Source organism: Macaca mulatta, chromosome Y, assembly GCF_049350105.2.
Source record: "Macaca mulatta isolate MMU2019108-1 chromosome Y, T2T-MMU8v2.0, whole genome shotgun sequence".
Taxonomy (NCBI): Eukaryota; Metazoa; Chordata; class Mammalia; order Primates; family Cercopithecidae; genus Macaca; species Macaca mulatta.
Window position 1 is genome coordinate 4,662,876 of NC_133427.1, and position 27,229 is coordinate 4,690,104.

Genomic DNA, 27,229 nt, shown 5'->3' on the forward strand with positions numbered 1-27,229 from the left:
ATCTTTGTGGTGTTCTTTGTATTTCCTCAATTTGAATGTTGGCCTGTCTTGCTAGCTTGGAGAAGTTCTCCTGCATAATATCCTGGAGTGTCTTACAACTTGGTTTCATTCTTCCCCCATCACTTTCAATCAAATGTATGTGTGGTCTTTTCACATAGTCTCATACTTCTTGCAGACTTTGTTCATTCCTTTTCATTCTTTTTTCTCTAATCTCGGCTTCACGCTTTATTTCATTAACTTGTCTTTAGTCTCTGACATGATTTCTTCCGCTTGATCGATTCGGCTATTGATACTTGTGTATGCTTCATGAGTTCCCGTGCGGTTTTTTCCAGCTCCATCAGGTCATTTATGTTTTTCTCTAAACTGGTTATTCTTGTTAACAATTCGTCTAATCTTTTTTCAAGGTTCTTAGCTTCCTTGCATTGGGTGAGAACCTGCACCTTTACTCAGAGGAGGTTGTTATTTCCCACTTTCTGAAGCCTACTTCTGTCAATTTGTCAAACTCATTCTCTGTCCAGTTTTGTTCCCTTGCTGGTGAGGAGCTGTGATCCTTTGCAGGAGAAGAGGTGTTCTAGTTTTTGGAATTTTCAGCCTTTTTGGGATGGTTTTTCCTCATCTTTGTTATCTAATTTTGATCTTTGATGTTGTTCACCTTCGGATGGGGTTTCTGTTTGGACGTCCTTTTTGTTGATGTTGATGCTGTTCCTTTCTGTTTGTTAGTTTTCCTTCTAATAGTCCCCTCTGTTGCAGGTTTGCTGGAGGTCCACTCCAGATCCTGTTTGCCTGGTTTTCACTAGTGAAGGCTGCAGAACAGCAAAGATTGCAGCTTGCTCCTTCCTCTGGAAGCTTTGTCTCAGAGGGGCACCTGCCAGATGCCAGCTGGAGCTCCGCTGTATGAAGTGTCTGTCAACCCCTGCTGGGAGGTGTCTCCTAGTCAGCAGGCATGGGGTTCAGGGACCTACTTGAGGAGGCACTCTATCCCTTAGTAGAGCTTGAGCGCTGTGCTGGGAGATCCGCTGCTGTCTTCAGAGCCAACTGGTAGGGAACTGTTCAAGTGTGCGCCCACAGCTGCCCCTTCCCCCAGGTGCTGTGTCCAGGGAGATGGGAGTTTTATCTATAAGCCCCTGACTGGGGCTGCTGCCTTTTTTTCAGAGATGTCCTGCCTAGAGAGGAGGAATCTAGAGAGGCAGTCTATAGCGGCCTTGTCAAGCTGCAGTGGGCTCTGCCCATTGTGAACTTCCAGAGGCTTTGTTTACACTGTGACGGGAAAACTGCCTACTCAAGCCTCAGTAATGGCAGACATCCCTCCCCAGTAATGGCAGAGACCCCTCCCTACACCAAGCTTGAGCGTCCTAGGTTGACTTCAGACTGCTGTGCTGACAGCAAGAATTTCAAGCCAGTGGATCTCAGCTTGCTGGGCTCTGTGGGCTCTACTAAACTAGAACACTTGACTACATGGCTTCAGCCCCCTTTTCAGGGGATTGAACTGTTCTGTCTTGGTGGCCCTTCCAGGCTCCACTGGGGGCATGAAAAAACAAAACAAAACAAAACAAAACAAACAAACAAAAAAACTGTAGCTAGCTTGGTGTCTGCCCAAACGGCCACCCAGTTTTGTGCTTGAAACCCAGGGCCCTGGTGGTGTAGGCACCTGAGGGAATCCTCCTGGTCTGCGGATTGTGAAGACCGTGAGGAAAGCGTAGTATCTGAGTCGACTGCACCATTCCTCATGGTATAGCCCCTCACGGCTTCCCTTGGCTTGGGGAGGGAGTTCCCTGACCCCTTCCTGGGTGAGGCAATGTCCCACTCTGCTTTGGCTCGGCCTCTGTGTGCTGCACCCCCTTTCTAACCAGTCCCAATGAGATGAGCAGGGTACCTCAGTGGGAAAGGCAGAAATCACCTGTCTTCTGCATTGATCTCACTGGGAGTTGCAGACTAGAGCTGTTCCTGTTCAGCCATCTTGCCAGCCACCTCCTAGAGTCAAATCAATCTTATTTCTTAAGACTTTCTTTTAGTTGTTTGGATAAAAGAATATATGAAAAGGCATGGAATAAAAGTGGCTTCTGCATTGAAAGAAAAGCCTAAATAATGTTTTGGGGCAGAATAGGTAATCAAGGAAATGGCCGTGTTCTTGGGAAGCTACTGCAACAGGGGTGATCTTATAGCCAACACAGTAAGCCTTAGCATTTGCATTGTCATTGAGCTTATTCAACCTAAGCTATCTTCAGTAGAACTTCTCCCTCTAAAGAGCATGTACATTTTGATTTTATGTACATTTGAAGATTTTACCTACCTTCAAATGACCCTTTGCTCATTTTAATACAAAAAAGCACACCCATGGGTAAAGATTTAAGATGCTAATGAGACATGTGACATATGAACAAATATCTACAGTGCACCCAGAGGACCACCCACAACATGCTTACTAGCAACATCTTTCTGACCTCCTTATGAATAATCATGTAAGATTCCCATACCGGGAGTCTCCTTCAGGGCAGGCTTTGATATCTCATACCTATGAGCAGCCCATCCCCTCTCAGGATGTCTTCTCTCTCTCTGTCTCTCTCGGTGTATTCTCTCTATTCTGTACCTTAATATCAAGACACTCTTTTTCTTTTGCAAAGAATTACTCTATGCCACACCTCTTTTGCTGTGTGTCTCTTGTTTAAACTATTTTAATCTAAGGAGACAAAAACCAAGGTATCACAATAACTATCAACAATTTCACTAAACATTTGATAAACCTGACAATTCTATTTGAAATACATTGTACATTCTATTCTACATAGTGTACAAGTCTGGGTGTGGTAACTCACACCTGTAATCCCAGCACTTTGGGAGGTGGAAGTCAGGGTATTCCCTGAGCTTAGGAGTTTGAGACCAACCTCGGCAACACAGTAAAACCCTGTGTTTACCAGAAATACAAAAAATTAGCCAGTGTGGTGGCAGGCACCTGTGGTCCCAGTTACTTGGGAGTCTAAGGTAGTAGGACTGCTTGAACCTGTAAGGTGGAGATGGCAGTGAACCAAGATTATGTCAGTGCACTCCAGCCTGGGTGACAGTGAGACCTTGTCTCAAAAACAAACAAACAAAAACCCTAATCTACATACTGTATATAGTGTATTCTAACCTAATCAATAACCTATTTGTACAATGATAAGACACTTAAGATGATGATGACTATGGATAGCAAGGACAACGGGCTAGAGAAATGAAGCCTTCTAAAAAGAGGTATTTTAGAGTTAGATTTTATTCAGAGTATAGGATTAAATATACTTGAAATAAAATACACTTGTAATATTAGAATAAGGAAAAGTATTGATTAGAAATAAATATATCAAAATAAAACAATTTTAAAAGTGTAACAATAAGGGGCTTTATTTTTCTGGGCAATTGATGCACACTATAGATTCATAAAGAAATATGTTAGGAAGTGAGGAAACTCAGGTATACAAAAAAGGAAGCTGGGATTTAAATACAAACAACATGGTTCTAGTGTCTATGTATCCATTACTTTGTAGTAAACTAGTTTGTTTGGGTCTGATTTTCCTCACCTATAAAAAGGAAATAATGATATCTATTTTATCATTATTTATTTATCTATGAAGAGTAAGATAATATGAGTGTTAACATAAATACAGTAAGCAGAATGACAACCACATCCACCTTCTTAACAAGGATGTCCAGATCTTAATTCCCATAATCTGTGATTATGTCATGCAGCAAGGCAAAGGATATTAAATTTGCAGATCTAAGGTATCTCATTAGCTGACTCTGAAATCTGACATAAAATTATCCTGGATTATCTGGTGGGGTCCAATATAATGGCAAGGGGCCATAAAAATAAAAGAAGGAAACAGAATAATTAATGTCAGAATGATGCAATGTGAGAAAGACATGATCAGACTTTGCAGGTTTCAAAGAAAGAAAGTGTCCATAAATCAAGGAATGTACACTCTCAAGAAGCTAGAAAACACAAGCCAACAGTTTCTTCCTTATAATCTTTTCCTATAATTTTAAGATAATAAATTTATGTTTTTTAATAAATCTGGTCAGGAAATCTGTAGTATTTTGTTAAAGTAGCAATATAAAACTATTATGATATGCAAAGGGCTGAACAATTTGTGCTCAATAAATGAGAAACATATTATCTGAACTCAATATGAAAAAGTCCTACACACAGTTAAAATAATTACTATTATTAAAGTTTACTTTTTGAGTTGGAAAAAATTGTGGCATAAGTGCCAATTGAAACATTAGTAGTTCACACATTGAAAACATATTTAGACCACTCTCTATTCTAAGGCCCAAATAATTCCTGAAAAATCATTTAAGACATTGTTACTATTTGTTACTTTTGCAGAAAAGGAAGCAAGAATTATAGAAGTTTAGTAACTGGTCATGAGATCCCAAGACAAAGAAAGTGAAGAAACCAAGACTATATGCAGATCAGACTCCAGGGCTTAGATTTCTCACCACTGCTCTAGGCTGCTCTCCTTTTAACACTTTCCTGTGACATTAAATAGAACACCTCCCAAGTCTATCTACAAAGTCAAAGAAAAACAAATAACAGTTGTTACATCATAAGAAGCATAATGAATGAAAGTATATGTACATTTAAGACAGCAAATTTTAAAGTGAAATATAAGTAATGCTTTAAATGATAGTCAAAGGATATGTAACAAATGAACTTACGTTGATTTCTTTGGAATTGAACTGTTTAAATTTCAGAAAATTAATTAATTAATTAATTAATTTATTTATTTATTGGCACAGTTTCACTCTGTCATTGAGGCTGAGTGCAGTGACTTGGCTCACTGCTTTGACCTATACCTCCTGGGCTCAAGTGATTCTCCCTTTTCAGCCTCCTGAGTAGCTGGGATGACCGAGGTGCATACCTGGGTAAGGAAATTTACTTTTTAACTACTAGTTTGTGTTTATGAATTCTACAATACATAATTCTTTGAGGGATCACTGAGGATGGATTTTTTAAAACTATGTATTCTAGAAAGAATGATTTCTACTCTAATTCCTGTCTGACATATTCCCCTGAATTAAAGATTTCCTAAAAGTTCACCTTTTCAGAAGAAAATGTGCTACTTACTATTGTTTTTGATTGATTTTCAAGTGGTCTCATATTTATCATGGTGCGTTAAATGGCAAATAACAAATTAACCTATTGTTGCATAACCCAAATTAATAATGTGGTTAACTGATAATAAGGTTAGGTAACCTCCTTCTAAAGTTTTTATTTTTTACTATGCTTGTCACAGCTAGTCTTATTTACTATTGTAGCAGATCACATCTGCCATTTAACTACACAAAGAAGGTCGTTTTAAATTACACTGAAAAATCTAACCAGTACCTGCAGCATTATCACTTAATTCCTTTCAAGGATTCTGTTGAAAGAAATGCTTTAATAGTAAGACATAATGAATACACAAGTCTCATGAAAACGAAGCGTCACAGAACTATCTAAAGAATATATAGACCGGCCGGGCGCGGTGGCTCAAGCCTGTAATCCCAGCACTTTGGGAGGCCGAGACGGGCGGATCACAAGGTGAGGAGATCGAGACCATCCTGGCTAACATGGTGAAACCCCGTCTCTACTAAAAATACAAAAAAACTAGCCGGGCGAGGTGGCGGGCGCCTGTAGTCCCAGCTACTTGGGAGGCTGAGGCAGGAGAATGGCGTAAACCCGGGAGGCGGAGCTTGCAGTGAGCTGAGATCTGGCCACTGCACTCCAGCCTGGGCGACAGAGCGAGACTCCGTCTCAAAAAAAAAAAAAAAAAAAAAAAAAAAAAAAAAAAAAAAAGAATATATAGACCAAAACAATACATTTCAAATATCTGAAACGATCAATGATGAATTGCAAAAAGTGAGGATTTCCTTTCACGTTCAATAAACTCATTTAAAAAGAAAAACTGGAGTAGATATCTTTATTTTGATGAACATAGATAAAGGGCAGGAACAAGTATCTTTCCACTAAATTTTTTTAAGCTTTAAGTTAAATTTAGTAACATCTCATAATACAAAATGAAAATTATATACTATATATAATAAACATTTTTATCATAGCAATATTGCAGCGTTTTATTTTCCTGATTATATCACAGTAATATATATAAAAATTTAAATATTTAAATATATTTTATAAAATAAATGTTACATATATTATATAATGTTATATACATTATATATATAATGTTTTCTCTCTCTTAGGGCAATTACAAACTAGAACACAGAATGCTTCAGTTAGTTTCCTGCTTTAAATCTGAAGTTCTGCATTTCCAACAGCTTTTTCTAAGATTGGTATCCAACTTCTTCAAGTTGTTACTGTCTTGAAGTGGAGTCATGTGTCACCATTATTAAGAAGTGCTTTCATATTAGAAAGATATATTTTTAAATACTTTGTCTCTAGGTATGTGATGCAGGCTACAATAATTGAGGTAAGGCCGGGTGCAGTGGCTCATGCCTGTAATCCCAGCACTTTGGGAGTCCGAGGTGGGCAGATCACGAGGTCAGGAGATTGAGACCATCCTGGCTAACACATTGAAACCCCGTCTCTACTAAAAATATTAAAAAAATTAGCTGGGCATGGTGGTGGGCGCCTGTAGTGCCAGCTACTCGGGAGGCTGAGGCAGGAGAATGGTGTGAACCTGGGAGGCTGAACTGGCAGTGAGCCGAGATTGTGCCACTGCACTCCAGCCTGGGTGACAGAGTGAGACTGTGACAAAAACAAAAAACAAAACAAAACAAAACTTGAGATAAATGTCATGCTTTATAGACATTACATCATCAAATCTACAACTTTCAATCAATGTATTCCCAAGTGCTATCTTTAACCTTTCTATCTCCATTGTCTCTTTTGATTATCTCCCTAATGAAAAAATACAGTAAGAACTCATACTATCTATGTATCAACTTTCAAGTCTCAGTGCAGTGCTTTAAATTCAGTTAGCACTCAAATATTCATGAACATTGCATACACACATACAAACCACACATACACACATACATATAAAAGTAGCACTGTTGGCTGGTAAAAGTATTAGGCTGGTGCAAAATAATTGCAGTTGTTGACATTAACACATTTTCAGAGGTTGAATGATTCTGGGTAATATTTTCAATCAGAATTATAACAAAAGGTGGTTCTAATATCAAAAATAAAGTTGGGAGTAGATTTTAAAAAAATAATAATAAATAAAATAACTATTCAATGATTCCAGATCTTGTAAGTATAAAAACAAAACCCTGCAGGTGAAATAGAGCACAGATAAATATATACATGTAGTTAGATTAAAACACAAAATCAATCACAGAAGTATGAGGAAAACTTGTTTTCTCATACTTGTTTTCTTCTAAGAGAAACAAACTACCTCTGTATATGTTAGTTCAACAGTAAGACAACTGCTACCACAAAGATAATGCAACTTAAACTGAACTGTAGAAATGGAGAGCACCCATATGATGAAAGAAGACCCTCCCTGCCAACCTCTTAAAGGGGAATCTTGACCAATTGGAAAGGTTTTAGAGGATATTAAGAATAATCATAGGAGAGTATAAAAATAACATAAATGGGATATGTTTTAAATTCATTAACACTAGATAAGAACAAAAGAGGATAAAAGCTAAGTTTTTTAAATTCAATTTCCTTCCTATCCCACCACCCGAACCATAAGTAAGTCAAATGATCTATATTTTTATAACATAACCACAACATAATCTTTCACTCAACTTCCAGTGCTACAACCTCAATCCAGGTTAGATTGTTGCATTTACTTTCTAATAGTTCTTTCTACTTCTAATCTTGCACCCGGCATTCATTTTTCATAAAGTCACAATTGCTGGATTGAAAATATAAATCAGAAGCCGTTTCCATAAAATTTCATAATAATTACCTAAAGCAGCTCAGAATTATTAAGTCTACCTAAATGTCCTGCCATTGCTTTCTCACTTAAGTAAACACCCCACCACAAATTTAATTTTACTCGTATTACCTAACAGTAACTTTATCATCTGTCTGGAATTTTTCTTTCTGGCTGTGCTAGAATTTAAAGCATGTGGAGGTAAAAATTTTGTCTTAATATACTGTTGGATCTATTATTGCAAGGCACACTGTATGGCACAGAGTTCTAGGATTATCAAACACTTGTTGACGTCATGAATTTTGCATAAATTTGGATAGCAAATTGTATATTTTACACCAATCTGTGAATGCAGAAAAGGAAGAAAAGGAAGCAAGGAATCTGTGAATATGTTTCAAGAATTATAGCTAGAGTAATGACCGTGATGAAATTACTAACTGGCCAAACAGAAACTGTGGAATGAGAAATGCCATTATGACACTAGGTAGAAATTTGGCTGGATATTCTTTAAAATCCCTTAGAGTTTTCAAATCCAAACACAGACCAAAAATCAAATGAGTAACTAGATAAAATAGTACATAGGCACACTATACTGCCTTCACAATTTTGGTAAAATTATTTATTTTGGTGAAATTATATTTATTTATTTTGGTAAAATTATTATAAAATTATTTGTTAGAACAAAGTTCTGAATTTACATTAGGTTTTTATTTTTTAAAAAAGATAGAATTACTTTTAAAAGATACTGACCCAACAAATTTTGGAAACATGATAAATCTTCCTCTCCCTTTAACAAAATACATAGATATAGCTTTGAAAAAGCCATCCTATTAATAACAAAAATATAAGCTTAACTGCTTAATCTAAAATTCCCAAAGGGTTATTAAGAAATCACAACAGCGAGACTGTAGAATAGAAAATCCTAGCCTCCATCTGCCAACAAAAACAATTATACAGCTAGCCATGAATGGAAAAAGCTCTGAGAGAGACCAGGTGTCCAGTTAACAATCCAAAGACATACAATGGAGCAAAGAAACAAAAAAAGAAACAGAATAAATTCACAGAACGGCAGAAGAACAGTTTCATGTTTATTGTACCATACATCTCTTAAACCGCACAACTCATTTAACAGAGGACTCTTATCAGTAAGTTTCCCTCAGGGGAAAAGGACAGCAGGGCAGGCAACTAGCTTGCTCAGGGGCAGTAGTGAAGACTTGCTTCCATACTACACCCTCCCACCCTGGTGACTGAAGAGAACACCATAGCTCAGATACCTGGAGACAGCTAGTAACAGTAAAAAAGACAAGGCTATCACGTAGCAGGAGCAACCATGGTCCCCAGCAGAGGATCATACCTGTAACTGACAACCTCAGTGGCCACTGCAGCTGCCATGAAACCCCTAGAAAAGGAGTGACCACCCTCTCCATGATGGCCTGTGTATCAGACACCAATGTCACTGACACCATGAAAATGACTGCATGCTAGGCCCAGCATCAACAAGTACTAGTGGGACTAAGACTTTCCTTTGTGAGGAGAAAAAAGTCAGATAACCTCAACAGCTTTCACTACCACCAGATAAATGCGGCCTTGGCTGCACAGAAACTGTGCCATTGTGCCAACCCTGAAGCCAGAATCCCTGTACTACATAAAGCTACTCCATTAAGCAGGCACCTTTGCCCATCAGTCCATAGGTTAGAAAGAAGTGATTACTCCCTCAAATGCTCAGACATCCAAAAAAGCTACAAGAAACATTAAAAATATCAAACAAAGATGAAAACAGAAAAGGAAAATAGTAATTTTTGAGTTATTCTTCCCAAAGAAATGAAGATCTACAAACTACTTGACAAGGAATTCAAAATAATCATCTAAAGATGCTCAGTGAGCTAAAAGACAACACAGACTACTAAACAGTATCAGGCAAACAATACATCAACAAAGCAAGAAATTCAGCAAAGTGACAAAAACTACGACAAACACAAAACAGAAATACTGAAACTAAAGAACATAACTGAATTGAAAAATCTTCACAGAAGATTCAGTGAAGCAGTAGAAGGACTAACTGAACTCAAACACAGATCATTCAAAATTACCCAGTCTGGGGACAAGAAAAAAAAGAAAAACCCAGTGAGGAAGTCTATAGGACTTAAGGGACACTATCGAGACACTCTATGCCTCATGGAAGCTAATGAAGGAGAAAAGAAACACAAAGGGGCAGAGCCTACTTAAAATAAATAATGGCCAGATTTGGTGGCTCATGATTAGTAATCCCAACACTTTGGGACGCTGAGGCAGACAGACCATATGAAGTCAGGAGATAGGGCTCAGGAGATTGAGCCCTACCTTGACGACATGATGAAATCCTTTCTCTACACAAAAAAGAAAAAAAGTTGTTAGGCATGGTGGTATGTTCCTGTGGTCCCAGCTACTAAGTGGGGCTGAAGTGGGATAATCACTCGAGCCTGGGAGGTTCTGGCTACAGTGAGCCCTAATCATACCACTGCACTCTAGCCTGGGTAACAGAGCAATACCCCGTATCAAAAATAAATGAATGAATGAACGAATGAATAAAGTAGAGAAGGGAAGAAGGATATAAAACAAACTAGAGAATAAAATGCATATTCAAATTCATTATGCTCCAAAACCCCAAATAAGCTAACCATAAAGAGATCTTTGCAGGACACATTATAATTGCTTAAAATCCTGCTGAAAATAGTAAAAGAACAACCCATCACATTGAAGGGAATCAGCAGAAACTTTACAAGCCAGAGAAGACTGGGATAATATTCAGAGCAAGGAAAAACAAATAAACAAACAAAAACAAAAAAAACTGCCCTCAAAAAATAATATGCTCAGCAAAATTATCCTTTAAAATTAAATGAGATGTAAAGTCTTTCTCAGACACACAAAACTAAGTGAGTTAGCACGAGATCTGCCTTAACAGAAATGCTTGAGGAAGTGCTTCAAATTGAAACAAAAACACATTAAAAAGCAAAGCAAAAACACAGAAAAACATAACTCTGAATGTAAATTCATGAACACACAAAAATTAATGCAACACTGTAAAAGTGGTGAATAATTTACTCTTGATCCTAATACAAAAGTTAGAAGATTAAAATGTGCTAATATAATGTTAAAAGAGGCAAACTCTAAAGAGCACAAAGTGTGTGTTATCTGCAGGGCAGTAAAAATGTTGTGTTTTGTATGTGATTAAAATTAAGTTGTTGTCAATTTAAAATAGAAGGGTTAACTATAAGATACTTTAGAAGGGAGCAAGAGGGCCGAAAAGGACACTCCAGTGATCATCACCCCTCCAGGAACACCAAACTGAACAACAATTCACACACGGAAGCACCTTCATCACAACCAAAACTCAGGTAAGCAATCACCGTACCTAGTTTAAGCAATCACCGTACCTAGTTTAAGCAATCACCGTACCTAGTTTTGACACAATATTTTTCAAAAGGCACTGAAGGAGGCAGAAAAGACACTTTTGAATCACTGATACCACCCATTCCCAATCCCTGTCAGTGACTATGTTGAGCAAAGAATGTGTGCTTGGGGGAGAGAGCTGCGATTATTGGACTTTGCATTGAAACTCTGTGCTGCCTTGTCTCAGTGAAAAGCAACATGAGGAAAAAAATCTCTGTCTTGTCTCAGTGAAAAGCAATATGAGGTGTCACTTTGCCGGCACCCACTGGGTGAGCATTTAGACAGATCTAGCCAGAGAACTGTCCTTCACAGCAGTCAGAACCTGAGTTCTCGCTGGTCCCATCAATACGGACTAATGTGCTCTGGGGTACTAAATGAACATAAAAGTCAGTATCTGCCACAAAGACTGCAGTTCTTAGGCAAGTTCTAGTGCTGTACTGGGCTCAGAGCCATGGGACTTGAGATGTATGTGACCAAGTGAGAGACCAGCGAGGGTAGCCAAGCGAGTAACTGTGTCAGCTTTCCCCAGTTCTAGGCAGCACTGCTTGCAGTTCTTGGAGAGACTCTTTCCTTTCACTTGGGGAGAAAAAGGTGAATTAAGAGGACTTTGTCTTGCGACATGAATACCAGCTCTGCCAGAGTAGAACACAGCACCATCATGCAGAGTCCTGAGGCCCCCTTCCAGGCCCTACTTCCTGGATGACATTTCTAGACATACCCTGGGCCAGAAAAGAACTCACTCCTTTGAAGGAGAGAAGACCTAGTTCTGGCAAGATTGAACATCTGCAGACTACAGAGGCCTTGGGCCTTGAAATATCAGCTGTACCTTGACAATATTTGTCACAATCCTTTGCTGAGACCTGGGGCTATGCTGGCTTCAGGTGTGACCCAATGCATCCTTAACTGGGGCACCCATGAGGAAATATTTCTTCTGCTTCAGGAAAGAAGGAATAGTAAAGGGGACTTTGTCTTGCACTTTGGGAACTAGTGTGGCCACAGTTGGGCAGAGCACAAAGCAGGTTCCTGGGGGCTCCCAATTTCAGGCGTTGGCACTTGGATGGCATCCTGGACCCCCTCTGAGGAAAAGGGACCTGCTGGCTTAAAGAGAGAGATCCAAATCTGGCCGCATTCAGCCTAAGATGACTGAAGTGCTCTTGGGCCTTCCGTGAACTTCAGTGGAGCCAGGCAGAACTTTCTATGAGTCTGGGAGTACAGAAACCATGTGGACAAACTAATTTTGCAAGAAGGAGAGGGAAGAGTCGGGGAGACTTTGTCTTGTAGTTTTGGTACCAACTCAGCCACGGTAGAACAGAGCACCAAGTAGATTCCTAACATTCCAGACTCAAGGCCTTGTTTCTCAGGTGGCATTTCTGGACCCACCCTTGGCTGGGGAGAAGCTTGATATCTTGAAAGGAAGGACACATTCCTGGATAGATTCACCACCTGCTAACTGATGTAGGTGGGGCACATCAGTAGGAGCCAGGAAGTGGTCATCCTGGGGCTTTGGGTTAGAGTCAGTGTTGTGCTGGGTTTGGGCTGGACCCAGTGCAGTCCCTGTGGTGATGGCCCCAAGGGTGCTTTTGCGATCTGTCCCTTAGCTCCAGGAGTCTCAGCATGGTGAAAGACTCCATTTGTATGAAGAAAAGTATGGGAAAAGAACAAGAGTGTACACCTGGTAATCCAGAGAATTCTACTGAATCATTACCAAGACCACAAAGGCGGTAACTCTGTAAGTCCATAAAAATCACAGTGTTACTGGGTTTGGGGTGCCCCTTAGGCAGATATGGCTGTGGCAACCAAAGATTTTTTTCTTTAGCGATGGAGTTTCACCCTGTCACCTGGGCTGGAGTGCAATGGCATGATCTTGGCTCACTGCAACCTCCACCTCCTGGGTTCAAGCAGTTCTCCTGCCTCAGCCTTCCGAGAGTAGCTGGGATTACAGGTGCTCACCAGCACCCCCAGATAATTTTTTGTATTTTTTTTTTGAGACAGAATCTTGCTCTGTCACCCAGACCGGAGTGCTGTGGCATGATCTTGGCTCACTGCAAGCTCCGCCTCCTGGGTTCATGCCATTCTCCTGCCTCAGCCTCCTGAATAGCTGGGATTACAGGTGCCTGCCATTACACCCAGTTAATTTTTTGTATTTTTAGTAAAGACGGGGTTTCACCATGTTCGCCAGGATGGTCTCGATCTCCTGACCTCGTGATCCGCTGCCTTGTCCTCCCAAAGTGCTGGGATTACAGGTGTGAGCCACTGTGCCCGGCCAATTTCTTGTATTTTTAGTAGAGACGGGATTTCACTCTGTTGGCCAGGTTGATCTCAAACTCCTGACCTCATGATCCACCTACCTCAGCCTTCCAAAGTGCTGGGAGTATAAGCATGACCCATCATACCTGGCCTGACCAAAGATTTAGATCACAACACTAAATCACCTTTGAATACCTAGAAAACCTTCCTCTGAGAAACACAGGTACAAGCAGTCCCAGACATGAAGACTACAATAAATATATAACTCCTCAATGCCCAGACATTGACAAACATCCACATCTGCGACCATCCAGAGAAACATGGTATCTCCAAATTAAGTAAGACACCAGGGGTCAGTCCCAGAGAGACAAGAGATCCATGACCTTTCAGACAAATAATTCAAAATAGCTGTTTTGAGGAACCAAAACTACATGTAACATAACACAGAGAAGGAATTCAGAATTCTATCAGATAAATTTGAAAAAGAGATTAAAAAGAGTCAAGCAGAAATTCTAGAGTTAAAACATGCAGCTGACACACTGAAGAATGCATCAGAGATTTCTAATAGTAGAATTGGTCAGAAGAATCAGTGAGCTTGAAAACGGGCTATTGGAAAATATACTATCGGGGAGACCAAATAAAAAAGATTAAAGCACACCTACAGGATCTACAGGAGAGTGTTAAAAAGGCAAATCTAAGAGTTGTTGGCCTTACAGAGGAGATAGAGGCCGGGCATAGTGGCTCACACCTGTAATCCCAGGACTTTGGAGGCTGAGGTGAGTAGATCACCTGAGGTCAGGACGCCAGGCCCGGTCAACATAGCGAAATCCCATCTCTACTAAAAATACAAAAATTAGTTGGGAGTGGTAGCATGTGCCTGGAATCCCAGCTACTTGGGAGACTGAGGCAGGGGACTCACTTGAACCTGGGAGGTGGAGGTTGCAGTGAGCTGGGATTGCTCTACTGCACTCCAGCCTGTGCAACAACAACAAAACTCTATCTCAAAAAAAAGGAGACAAAGAGCAAACATCAGGGTAGAAAGTTTATTGAAAGGGAAAATGGAAAATTTCCCAAACGTAGAGAAAGGTATCAATATTCAAGTACAACAACGTCACAGAATATCAAGCAGATTTTTTTTTTTGAGATGGAGTCTCACTCTGTTGCCCAGGTTGGAGTGCAGTAGCACTGTGTTGCCCACTGCAACCTCCATCTCATGGCTTCAAGCAATTCTCTGACTTCAGCCTCCCGGATTATAGGCGCCCACCACCACATTCAGCTAATTTTTGTATTTTTTTTAGTAGAGATGGGGTTTCATCATGTTGGCCAGGCTGTCTCGAACTCCTGATCTCAGGTGATCTGCCCGCCTTGACCTCCCAAAGTGCTAGGATTATAGGCGTGGGCCACTACGCACGGCCCACCAAGCAGACTTAACCCCAATAATATTCTTAGGCCTTTAAGAATAAAATAACCAAAGATCAAGGACAAAGGAAAGACCTAAAAGCAGTGACAAGAGAAAGAAATAAAATACGAAAAAAAAAAAAAGAAAAAAATAGCTCCAATACATCTGTCAGCAGACTTCCTGGTGGAATCCCTAAAGGCCAAGAGAGAGCAGCATGACATACTTAGAGTGCTTAAGGAGAAAAACTTCCAGAATAGTAGATCCAGCAAAAATATCAAACACAAAGAAATACTTCTGACAAACAAAAGATGAAGGATATCACCAATACCAGACCCGCTCTACAAGAAATGCGAAAAGGAGTTCTTCAATTACCAAATATAACTACAAAAAGTTTTCAAGATACAGACAATATATTAAGATACAAATAGAAACAACAGAAAGTTTAAAAGGGGGATGAAATTAAAATGTGAGTGTTTGTTACTTTTCTCTTTGCTTGTTTTTGCTATCAGTGTTAAGTTGTCATCAGTATCACCAGAGAAAATCACCTTCATAAAAAGGGAGACAGCAAGGAAAGAAAAAAAGAACACAGAATGATGAGGAAACAAAAATAAAGTTACAGGAGTAACTCCTTATCTACAACATTGAATGTAAATGAACTAAGCTCTCCAATCAAAAGAAAGAGAGTGGCTGAGTGCAGAATTAAAAAGACGCAATGACATACTGCCTACAAGAAATGCCCTTTACCTATAAAGACACACAGAGACTGAAAATAAAGGGATGAAAAGAGATATTCTATGCAAACAAAAATGAGCAAAGAACAGGAGTAGCTGTATTTATGCCACAAAACTGATTTCAAAATAAAATCTATAAGAACAAAGAAAGTCATTATATAATGATAAAGGGGTCAATTCAATAAGAGGGTTTAACAATTGCAAATATATATGCACCCAACACTGTAGCACACAGATATATATAAAGCACATATTATTAGAGCTAAAGAAAGATAGAGATCCCAGTACAACAATGGCTAGAGACTTCAACATCCTACTTTCGGCATAGGGCAAGTCAGATCAATCAGACAGAAAATGAACAAAGCAGCACTGGACTTAATATGCACTATAGACCAGAGGGACCTGACACATATTTACAGAACATTTTATCTAATGGCTGCAGAATACACATTCTGCTCCTCAGCACATGCATCATTCTTAAGGCCAGATCATATGATAGGTCACAAAACAAGTCTTAAAACATTAAAGACAAAATGAAACAATATGAAATATCTTCTCTGATCATATGGAATAAAACTAGATATCAGTAACATGTGGAGCTTTTGAAACTATAAAAACAGCTAGAAAATTTTTTGGGGAAAATTTTTCAATTGGAAAAACAATTAAAATTTTCCAATTGTTTTTATAGTTTCAAACATTCTAGAATGACCAGAAGGCCAATGAAGAGATTAAGAATAAAATTTAAAAACTGCTTGAAACAAGTAACAATAAAAACACAACATAACAAATCCTATGGGACATAAATCTAAAACTGTCCCTGGAGCCAAAGAAAGGTCATCACCTAGTAATAACTGGGTCCATTCAACTGGGAAGTGTAACTATCAGAAATATATGTGGCCCCCAAACATCAGAGTACCTACACATATATAAAGAAAATATTGACAGATATGAAAGGGAATGCTTATGGCAATACAAAAATATAGTAGGGGAATTCAACACCTACCTTAGAATAATGTATAGAGCCTCCAGACCACCCCCATCCCAGCCAAAAAAAAAAAAAAAAAAACCAATAGCTGACTTGAACCAGTGTTAACAGGGAAGTTTATGACTATAAGTGCGTACATCAAAAAGGAAGAAAAACTTTAAATGAAACAACCTGTTACTGGCAGCAATATACACCAATAAATTAGAAAACCTAGAACACACAGACACATCAACTATACAACCTACCAAGACTGAACTATAAAGAAATACAAAATATGAACAGATCAGTAATAGGCTCACAAGACTGAAGCCATAACAAAAAAGTCTCACAGCAAATAAAAGCCCAGGACCTGATGGCTTCACTGTTTGCCTTCCAGGTTCAAGCAATTCTCTTGTCTCAGCCTCTCAAGTAGCTGACATTATAGGTGCCTGCCACCATGCCTGGCTAATTTTTGTATTTTCAGTAGAGATAAGGTTTCACCATGTTGGCCAGGCTGGTCTTGAACTCCTGACCTCAGGCGATCCACCTATCTCAGCCTCCCAAAATGCTGGGATTACAGACAGGAGCCACCATGGTTGGCCTCACTGTTGAATTTTACCAAACTTTTTTTTTTTTTTGAGACCGAGTCTCACTCTGTCACCAGGCTGGAGTGTAGTGGCATGGCCTTGGCTCACTGCAACCTCCGACTCCCGGGTTCAAGCAATTCTCCTGCCTCAGCCTCCTGAGTAGCTGGGATTACAGGTGCGTGCCATCATGCCTGGCTAATTTTTTTTAATTTTTAGTAGAGCCAGGATGCTCTCCATCTCCACCCACCTCAGCTTCCAAAAGTTCTGGGATTACAGGTGTGAGCCACCACGCTCGGGCAAATTTTACCAAACATTTAAAGAACTAACACCAATCCTACTCAAACTGTTCTGAAAAAGAGGAGGAAGAAATACCTCTAAACCCATTGTATGAGCACAGTATTACTCGTATACCAAAACCAGACAAAGACAATTAAAAAAAGAAAGCTACTGGGCAAGATAAACAGCGGCCAAAATCCTTAACAAAATATAAGCAAACCAGATTCAAAAACACATTAAAAAGACCATTCATCATAGTATGCAGCCATGAAATGGAACAAGATAATTTCCTTGCACAGACATGGAATCCATTATCCCCTGCCAACTAATGCAGGAACAGATACCCAAACACCACATGTTCTTGCTTATAAGTGGGAACTGAACAATGTGAACACAGGGAGGGGAACAACATACACTGGGACTTGTTGGAAGGGGTGGACAAGGGAGAGCATCAGGAAAAGTAGCTAATGCACGCTAGGCTTAATACCAGGGAGTTGACAGGTGCAGCAAGTCACCAAGGCACATGTTTACCTATGCAACAAAACTGCACATCCTGCACATGTACTCAAGAACTAACATAAAATAAAATAAAATAAAATAAAATAAAAACTATTCATTGTGACCAAGTGGAATTTAACACAGGGATGCAAGGATAGTTCAATATATGCAAATCAACCAGTATATCATATCAACAGAACGAAGGACAAAACCATATGATCATTTCAAATAATTCTGAAGACACACTTGATAAAATTAAATATCCCTTCATGATAAAAACTACTTAAAAACTGGATATAGAAAGAACAGACCTCGACATGATAAAAACCATATATTAATACAACAGACACAGCTAGTATAACACTGAATAGGGAAAAATGGAAAGCCTTTCCTTTAAGAGCTGGAACACAAGAATGTCCACTTTTACCACTAACAAAACTAAGAACTAGTCTTTTAAATCCATAAACAAAATTGACAGACTAAGAAAAAAAGAGAGAAGACTCCAACAAAATTAGAAGAGAAGACATTACAAAAGATATTCAGAAATAGGCTGGGTGCAGGGGCTAACATCTGTAATTCCAGAACTTTGGGAGGCCAAGATGGGCAGATCACAAGGTCAGAAGTTCGAGACCATCCTGACCAATATGGTGAAACCTACATCTACTAAAAATATAAAAATTAGTCGGACATGGTGGTGTGTACCTGCAGTCCTGGCTACTCAGGAGGCTGAGGCAGGAGAACTGCTTGAACCTGGGAGGCGAGTTTGCAGTGAGGCAAGATCGCGCCTCTGCACTCCAGCCAGAGCAACACAGAGTGACTCTGCCTTGGGGCGGCGGGGTGGGGGGAGGAAAGAGAAGAAAAGGAAAAAGATACTCAGAAAAAAAAAAAGGATGAAAGAGATTATTATGAACAATAATATGGCAAAAACTAGATAATCTAGAAGATACAAACAAATTCTTTTTTTTTTTTTTTGAGACGAAATCTTGCTCTTGTCCCCCAGGCTGAAGTGCAATGGCACAATCTTGGCTCACTGCAACCTTTGCCTCCCAGGTTCAAGCGATTCTCCTGCCTCAGCCTCCCGAGTAGCTCCTGCCTGCCATTACACCCGGCTAATATTTTTATATTTTTAGTAGAGATGTGGTTTCACCACATTGGCCAGGCTGGTCTCAAACTCCTGACCTCAGGTGATCCACCCGCCTCAGCCTCCCAAATTGCTGGGATTACAGACGTGAGCCACCATCCCTGGCAGATATGAACAAACTCTAAGAAACGTGCTATATCTAGCAAATCTGCATCAAAAAGGTTTTGGAATCCTGAACAGACCAGTAACAAATAAGGTGCTTTAATTAGGGATTAAAATTCCCCTAACAAAGAAAAGCCCAGGACCAGATGGCTTTGTGGGTGAATTCTAACAAACACTCAAAGAAAAATACCAACTTTTTCCAAAAAATAGAAGAAAGAAGACATCTAAACTCATTTTATGAGGTCAACACCACCACAGCATCAATGGCAGACAAAGACGTCACAAGAAAATGAGATGATAGGCCAACATTCCTATAAAACATAGATGGAAAAATCTTCGGCAAAATAGGAACAAATAGAATTGAGCAGCATATTAAAAGGATCATAAACTCTGAAAAAGTGAATTTATCCTTGGGAAATAATAATGGCGTAACACAGGCAAATAAATGTGATCTACCATACTAACAGAAGAAAAGGAAAAATGACATGATTATCTATCTAAACAGACCCAGAAAAGGCATTTGAGAAAGTTCAAACTCTATTACTATTTAAAACTCTCAACAAAATAGCTACAGAAGGAATGGATCTCATGGTAAATGCTGTAATGGAAAAAGTACACAGCTAACATCATAAAAACTGTTGGAAGAAATGAAAAGCTTTCCTTCTAAACCCTAAGTAAGAATACTCATTCTTGGCATTTGTTTAGAATCTAATATTGTTTGTTGTAGCCAGACAATTAGATAAGAAAAATAAATAAAAGAAATTCAATTTTTTTCATTTGTTTTTTGAGATGGAGTCTCACTCTGTCCAGGTTGGAGTGTAGTGGCGTGATATTGGCTCACTGTAATCTCTGCCTCCTGGGTTCAAGCAATTATCCTGCCTCAGCTTCCCAAGCAGAGTAGCTGAGACCATAGGCATGCACCACCATTCCCGATTAATTTTTGTATTTTCAGTAGAGACGGGGTTTAACCATGTTGGCCAGGATGGTCTTGATCTCTTTACCTCGTGATCTGCCCATATTGGCCTCCCAAAATGCTGGGATTACAGGAGTGAGCCACTGTGCCTGGCCATGGCATTCAAATTTTAAGTGAAGAAGTATAATTACCTGTATTTGCAGATACCAATTCTATATGTAGAAAACTCTAGAGACTCAACAAAGAAAACTGTTAGAATTAATAATTCAGAAAAGATTCAGGATACAGAACTGGGATGTAAAAATCAACTGCACTTTATATAGAAAAATCAAACTACTAAAAAGAAAAAAAAATGAAGAAAACAGTCCATTCATGTAGTAACAAAAAAAATCTAATAAATATGGGGAAAGAAAAGTAAAGTGTTTTCAATAAACTGTAATAGAAAAATGGCATTGTTTGATACAGAATAATAAAACTCAACTGTCACCTCATATTATATACAAAAATCATCTCAAAATGGCTTAAAGGCCAATACCCAACTGAGAAAGTACTAGAAGAACACAGAGAAAAACATTGCTTACTTCAGGTTAAATGAAATAAAGAAGACTCAGAAAGACAAACACTTCATTATCTCACTTACGTATGTACAATCTAAAAACATTAAACTCACAGAAGCACAATGGTGAATGATGGCCATAAGGAGGGAAATATGGAAAGATGCCAGTCAAAAGGTACTATGTTTCAGTTACGCAGAAGTAGGTTCTGGGTATGTAACATACAAGATGATGACTGTACCAGTCTGTATAGTATTGCTATAAAGAAATACCTGAGGCTGGGCGCCCTGGCTCATGCCTGTTATCCCAGCACTTTGGGAGGCCGAGGTAGGTGGATCACCTGAGGTCAGGAATTCAAGACCGGCCTGGCTAACATAGTGAAACCCCATCTCTATTAAAAATACAAAAAGTCAGCCAAGCCTGGTGGTGGGAGCCTGTAATCCCAGCTACTTGGGAGGCTGAAGCAGGAGAATCGCTTGAACCCAGGAGGCAGAAGTTGCAGTGAGCTGAGATTGCACCCCAGCCTGGGCAATGAAAGTGAAAACTCTGTCTAAAAAAAAAAAAAAAGCTGAGACCAGGTACTTTTTAAAGGAAAGAGGATTATCTGGCTCACAGTAGTGCAAACTATAAAAGAAGCATGACACCATTATCTGCTTCTGGCAAGAGATTCAGATAGCTTCCACTAATGGCAGAAGGCCAGGAAGGGGAGGAGACAGCAGAGATCATAGCAAGAGAAGGAAGAGAAGAGCAGTTATTTAAAAAGAGCAGCCCATTATAAAAAAAAGGGGCTCTTTTTAAATAACAACTCTGTCAGGAACTAACAGTGTGAGAATTCACTGACACCCCCAGCTACAGAGAAGCATTAATTTACTCATGAGAGAGCCCTCCCCATGACCCAAACACTCCCCAGGAGACCTGCACTTCTAACACTGGGATCATATGTTACCACTGAATTTAGGGTACAAACATTGAAACTATAGCATTATCTCTGTGTCCCCCACTCAAATTTCATGTACTTTTTCCATACAAAATAACATAATTAATTTCCATTAGCCCCGAAAAGTCTTAACTTGTTCCTGCATCAACTCGAAAGTCCAGAGTCTCACCTGAGATGCAAGGCAAGTTCCTTATAGCTGTGAGCTTGTAAAATAAAAAATGAGTTATTCACTTCCAAGATATAATGGAACAGACATTGGGTAACAATCCTTTTCTGAAAAGGATAAATCAAGTCAAGAAGGGAATAATAGCCTGTATACAAGCCTGAAAACTAGCAGGGCACACACTGAGTCTTCAAGCTTCAAAGTAATTTTTCTTTACTCCAAGTCCTATATTTTGGACATATTGGTGTGAGCAGTAGGCTCCCAAGGCCTTAAGCTGCTCCACCCACATAGCATTGCTGCACACAGGCCATGTGACTGCTCCCATGAATTAAAGTTGAATTTCTGCCGTTTTTCCAGTCTGGACTTGCATGCTGCCACTGGCACTATCAACCTGATGTCTGTAGAACTGTAGCCCTGCTCCCATACCTCCATTAGGCACTGTCCTACCAGAGGTCTCTCTGTGGAGGCTGTCCCTGTGGTAGGCTTCTGTGTGGGCATCCAGGTTTCTAATATATCCTCTGAAATCTAGGTAGAAGCTGCCAAGGTTCCATGGCTCTTGCACTGTAGGCAACACAGACTTAACACCTGTAGAAGTCATCAAGGCTTAAAGTTTAAGTTCTCTAGAGTGGTGGAGGATGGGTGGAACAGCATCCTGAGCTGTTGGCTTGTCCAATGCCCTGGCTTGTCCCTCCCTACTTTCCACACCTTTCTATTCTCCCCGGTCTCCAGGCTTGTGAGGAGAGGGGCGACCTTCAACATTTCTGAAACGCTTTTAGGGACTTTTTCCAATGGGCTTGAAGATTAGCACCTGGTTCCCTTTTACTCATACTAATCTCTCTAGCAAGTGCTTGCTCTGCAGCACCCTTGAATTCCTTTCCTGAAAATGCTCTTTCCTATTACATCTCCTTTCCAAATTTTATAATCTGCTTGTCTTCTAATTGTGAGTTCCATCTTTAGTTCATTCCTTTGCTGCTGGTTTAGATTGTAAGCTGTTAAAAGTAGCCACATAACTTATTGAAAGTTTGCTGCTTAGAAATTTTTTCTGCCCCTTACCCTAGGTCATCACCCTTAAGTTCAGCTTCCTGCCAAACCCTAGGGCACTGGAAACAACACAGCCAGGTTCTCTGCTGCAAAGTAGCAACGGTGACTTTTGTTCCAGTTCTCAGTCATCATTTCCGTCTGAGATCTCATCAGCAAGTGTTTCACTCTCTCTATCAGCTTTTTGGCCAGAAACAGTTTACCAGTCTCCAAGAAGCTCCGAACTTACCCTTGCTGGACTTCTTCTGAGCCTCATCAGAATAACCGATTCGTTATAATACAAACTTTTCCTAGCCTGGTCCTTCAATTCTTTGAACCTCTGCCTATTACCTAGTTCCAAATTTGCTTCCACATTTTCAGGTATCTTTTAGCAAAAAGTGGTATCCCATTTCTAAATACTGATTTTCTGTCTTAATCCATTTACTGTTGCTATAAAGAAATGCCCAAGGCAGGGTAATATATAAAGAAAAGAGGTTTATATTGCTCACAGTTCTACAAGCTGTACAAGAAATATGGGACCAGGACTTGCTTCTGGTGAGGGCTTTGGAAGGGGAAGGGGAACTGGTATATACAGAGATCATATGGCAAGAGAAACAAGACAGGTGCCAGAACTTTCATGTTTATATATATGTTTATCAAATTATCAGGCTGTACATCTTAAATGTATACTATACCTTAATATAAACATAAAAAACATAAAAAATAAACAAAAAATTATTTAAAAATAGTAAAACAAATTGTCCTAGGAAATCAGTTTTATCAGAATTAGGAGAAAATAGAGATTTGTAAATTTACCAGTATATATTCATGTACACCTTTATTCTGCTCTAAGTCGTGATAAACATGGGTGACTGTCAGGCCTCTAAGCCCAAGCCATCGCATCCCCTGTAACTCGCACATATACGCCCAGATGGCCTGAAGTAACTGAAGAATCACAAAACAAAAATGCCCTGCCCTGCCTTAACTGATGACATTCCACCACAAAAGAAGTGAAAATGGCCAGTCCTTGCCTTAAGCGATGACATTATCTTGTGAAATTCCTTTTCCTGGCTCATCCTGGCTCAAAAAGCTCCCCCACTGAGCACCTTATGACCCCCACTCCTGCCTGCCAGAGAACAACCCCCCTTTGACTGTAATTTTCCTTTACCTACCCAAATCCTATAAAATGGCCCCACCCTCATCTCCCTTCCCTGACTCTCTTCTCAGAGTCAGCCTGCCTGCAACCCAGGTGATTAAACAGCTTTATCGCTCACACAAAGCTTGTTTGGTGGTCTCTTCACACGGACGCGCATGACAGTGACTATTTGTAAGGGAAGGAAATATTTTAATCTTATGAGATTTTATAACACTTATGAATATATAAGATTATTTACATATCATTAAATTTTGCCAAGACTTCTGACATTTAATGTCAACATAATTCTTTTGAAAAAAATACTGAATGGCTACCAATACCCCCAAAGAGAAACTGCAGCAGTTTTAGAAAGCACTTACTTAATCATTTCAAAAAGCTTTGGATCTGACACTTTGATATTTCGTGCCATATTCCAGGAAAGATGCACCATGGGTACCGGTGACTTCACACTTTTCAATTTGTTCCATTCGTACCGTTCCACTGCCAGTTTATACTGGCAGGCTAGGAGGAAAAAAGCAACAGTCATAAAGTAACCCAAAGTAATAGAACATATGCAGATAACCATTATTTATCACCTCTCAGGCGATAATATTTGTATTCTTTGTATTTCTGCAAAGAAAACTGTTTATATTTTTAAAAAATCTGTTCTTGGATTGCCATTTTTAAGCTAAATTTAATTTCTGTATTAAAAATTGGTATTTTTTTCCTACAAGAGATACTATTTCTATTTTCAGTGAATTATTTTCTACTAGTAAAATAATATCTACTAGGTAACTCTTTACAATACAAACTTTGTTGGTATTATTATTCAGAATACCTGTAAGTGGACCAACATTCCAGGCAATGTTATTACACCAGCCAACAGCTTGAACCCAATGCACAGTGCCTGCATTTATCCAGACCAAATCTCCAGGTCGCTGAATAAATCTATACACAGGAACATTTGCTTCATAAAGATCTTCAAGGTTGGGCCACCAAGAACTCATTAAAAAATTCAAATTATTTCTGCAAAATAAAATAATGAAAATCAAGTTGAAAAGCATTTTATTTCTGAAAAAGAAAATAATGAAAAATCAACTTGAAAATTAATCGAGTTAAAAAAGATTTAACAAGAGTTAAAAAAATGCTTTAAATTTTTCTTCCATTAATACTTTGTATCACAGGGCTGGGTGCAGTGGCTCTTGCATGTAATCCCAGCACTTTGGGAGGCTGTGGCAGGCAGGTCACTTGAGGTCAGAAATTTGAAACTAGCCTGGCAATGAAACCCCATCTCTACTGAAAATACACACACACACACACACACACACACACACACACACACACACACACACAGTGGCACGTGCCTGTAAAACACACACACACACACACACACTGTGGCACGTGCCTGTAAAAAACACACACACACACACACACACACACACAGTGGCACGTGCCTGTAAAACACACACACACACACACACACACTGTGGCACGTGCCTGTAAAACACACACACACACACACACACACACACACACACACACACTGTGGCACGTGCCTGTAAAACACACACACACACACACACACACACACACACACACACACACACTGTGGCACGTGCCTGTAAAACACACACACACACACACACACACACACACACACACACACACACACACACACACACACACACACACACACTGTGGCACGTGCCTGTAAAACACACACACACACACACACACACACACACACACACACACACACACACACACACACACACACACACACACACACACACACACACACACACACTGTGGCACGTGCCTGTAATCCCAGATACTCGTGAGGCTGAGGCACGAGAATTACTTGAACCTGGGAGAAGGAGGTGCAGTGAGCCACAACTGCACCACTGCACTCCTGCCTGGGCAACAGAGAGACAGAGAGAGAGAGAGAGAGAGAGAGAGAGAGAGAGAGAGAGAGAGAGAGACTGTACTACAAACAAAAGAAAAAACAAACAAATAAAAAAAGACTTTGCATCACAAAAACATTGCAACACGAACTGCCTCTTTCATTTCCTGTTAAGACTTGGGCCAGAGTCCTGAGAAAAATTAATTGCAGGTGAATACTGATAGACTTATGCAAAGATCAGCTACTATAAGCTTAAACTTACTGTTCAAAAGTCTACAAATTAATATTTAAGTTTCTAATTACAGTTAAACATAGTGATTTTTAATTTTGTTTCAATAAGAAATATTTTGACTCATCCTTTCCTTTTAACTAAAAAACCTCTTAATACTCTGAAATCTCTAAAAAGGAAAACTCTGGTTAGAAATCACATTAAGTCATTTAAATCTTAATCATAATTACTGTGGCAGATATAAGAACCAGGACCTTCTCTCAATATTCCTGAGTCAGGGGTGAGAAGGAGAGCAGAAATCATCCTCTACTGCTGTCTGGAATCCTAGGCAGGAAACGGGAGTAAGGACAGAATGTCTATTTGCATATGCTTTTAAGAATTAGTTGACTTAAGACAGCTGAAAAAACTACCAGAAGAACCCATATACACATATACGAACCACCACTGGCACCAATACAAACAGACAAAATTATGAAGTTTTAATATAAAAGTCATTTTTTTGTTATTGTCCTTCATCAGATTTTCTGTATTGTTGCCCAGGTGTGGTGGCTCACACCTGTAATCCCAGCACTTTGGGAGGCCCAGGAGGGAGGATCATTTGAGGTCAGGAGTTCAAGACCAGCCTAGCCAACAAGGCAAAACCCCAGCTCTAATAAGAATACAAAAATTAGCCAGGCATGGTGGTGCATAGCTGTGAACCCAGCTACTTGGGAGGGTGAGGCAGGAGAATTTATTGCACTTGGGAGGTGGAGGTTACAGTGAGCTGAGATTGTGCCACTGCACTCCAGCCTGGGGGACAGAGCAAGACTCCATATCAAAAAAAAAAAAAATTGTTTTTTTCAATATTGTGATGTACTTGCACAGTAATTACATTAAGTTTTCTATTAAGAATTTAGTAAAATATTTCAAATTAAGTTTTCTCAAGAGGAAGAAATTCACATAGTTGAAAATGTTTTGGATTTAAGAACTAGCTTTTGCTTTGTTTCTATATTTTATCTTTAAAAAATGACAAAAATCTGGAGTTGTCTGTATGAAATCTTATTCCATTTCATTTTATTCTCCTAAAATTGCTTTTGACTTTAGCAGAGGTTAGCAATTCAAGGAATGTTTTGTATGTGGAGACAGAGTCTTGCTCTGTT

General features: G+C 39.5%; 1 protein-coding gene across 27 annotated transcripts in view; it reads right to left on the minus strand.

The window, feature by feature from the left end:
- The window catches only part of UTY (ubiquitously transcribed tetratricopeptide repeat containing, Y-linked), a 210,932-nt gene that overhangs the window by 13,463 nt on the left and 170,240 nt on the right, over positions 1 to 27,229 (minus strand). For all 27 annotated transcript variants that reach the window (XM_015128642.3, XM_077989767.1, XM_015128647.3 and 24 more), the window contains 2 exons: positions 24,797 to 24,984; positions 24,339 to 24,480 (listed from right to left, as the gene is read on the minus strand). In XM_015128642.3, the coding sequence (XP_014984128.2) occupies positions 24,339 to 24,480; positions 24,797 to 24,984 (330 nt within the window). The remainder of the gene's footprint in view (positions 1 to 24,338; positions 24,481 to 24,796; positions 24,985 to 27,229) is intronic.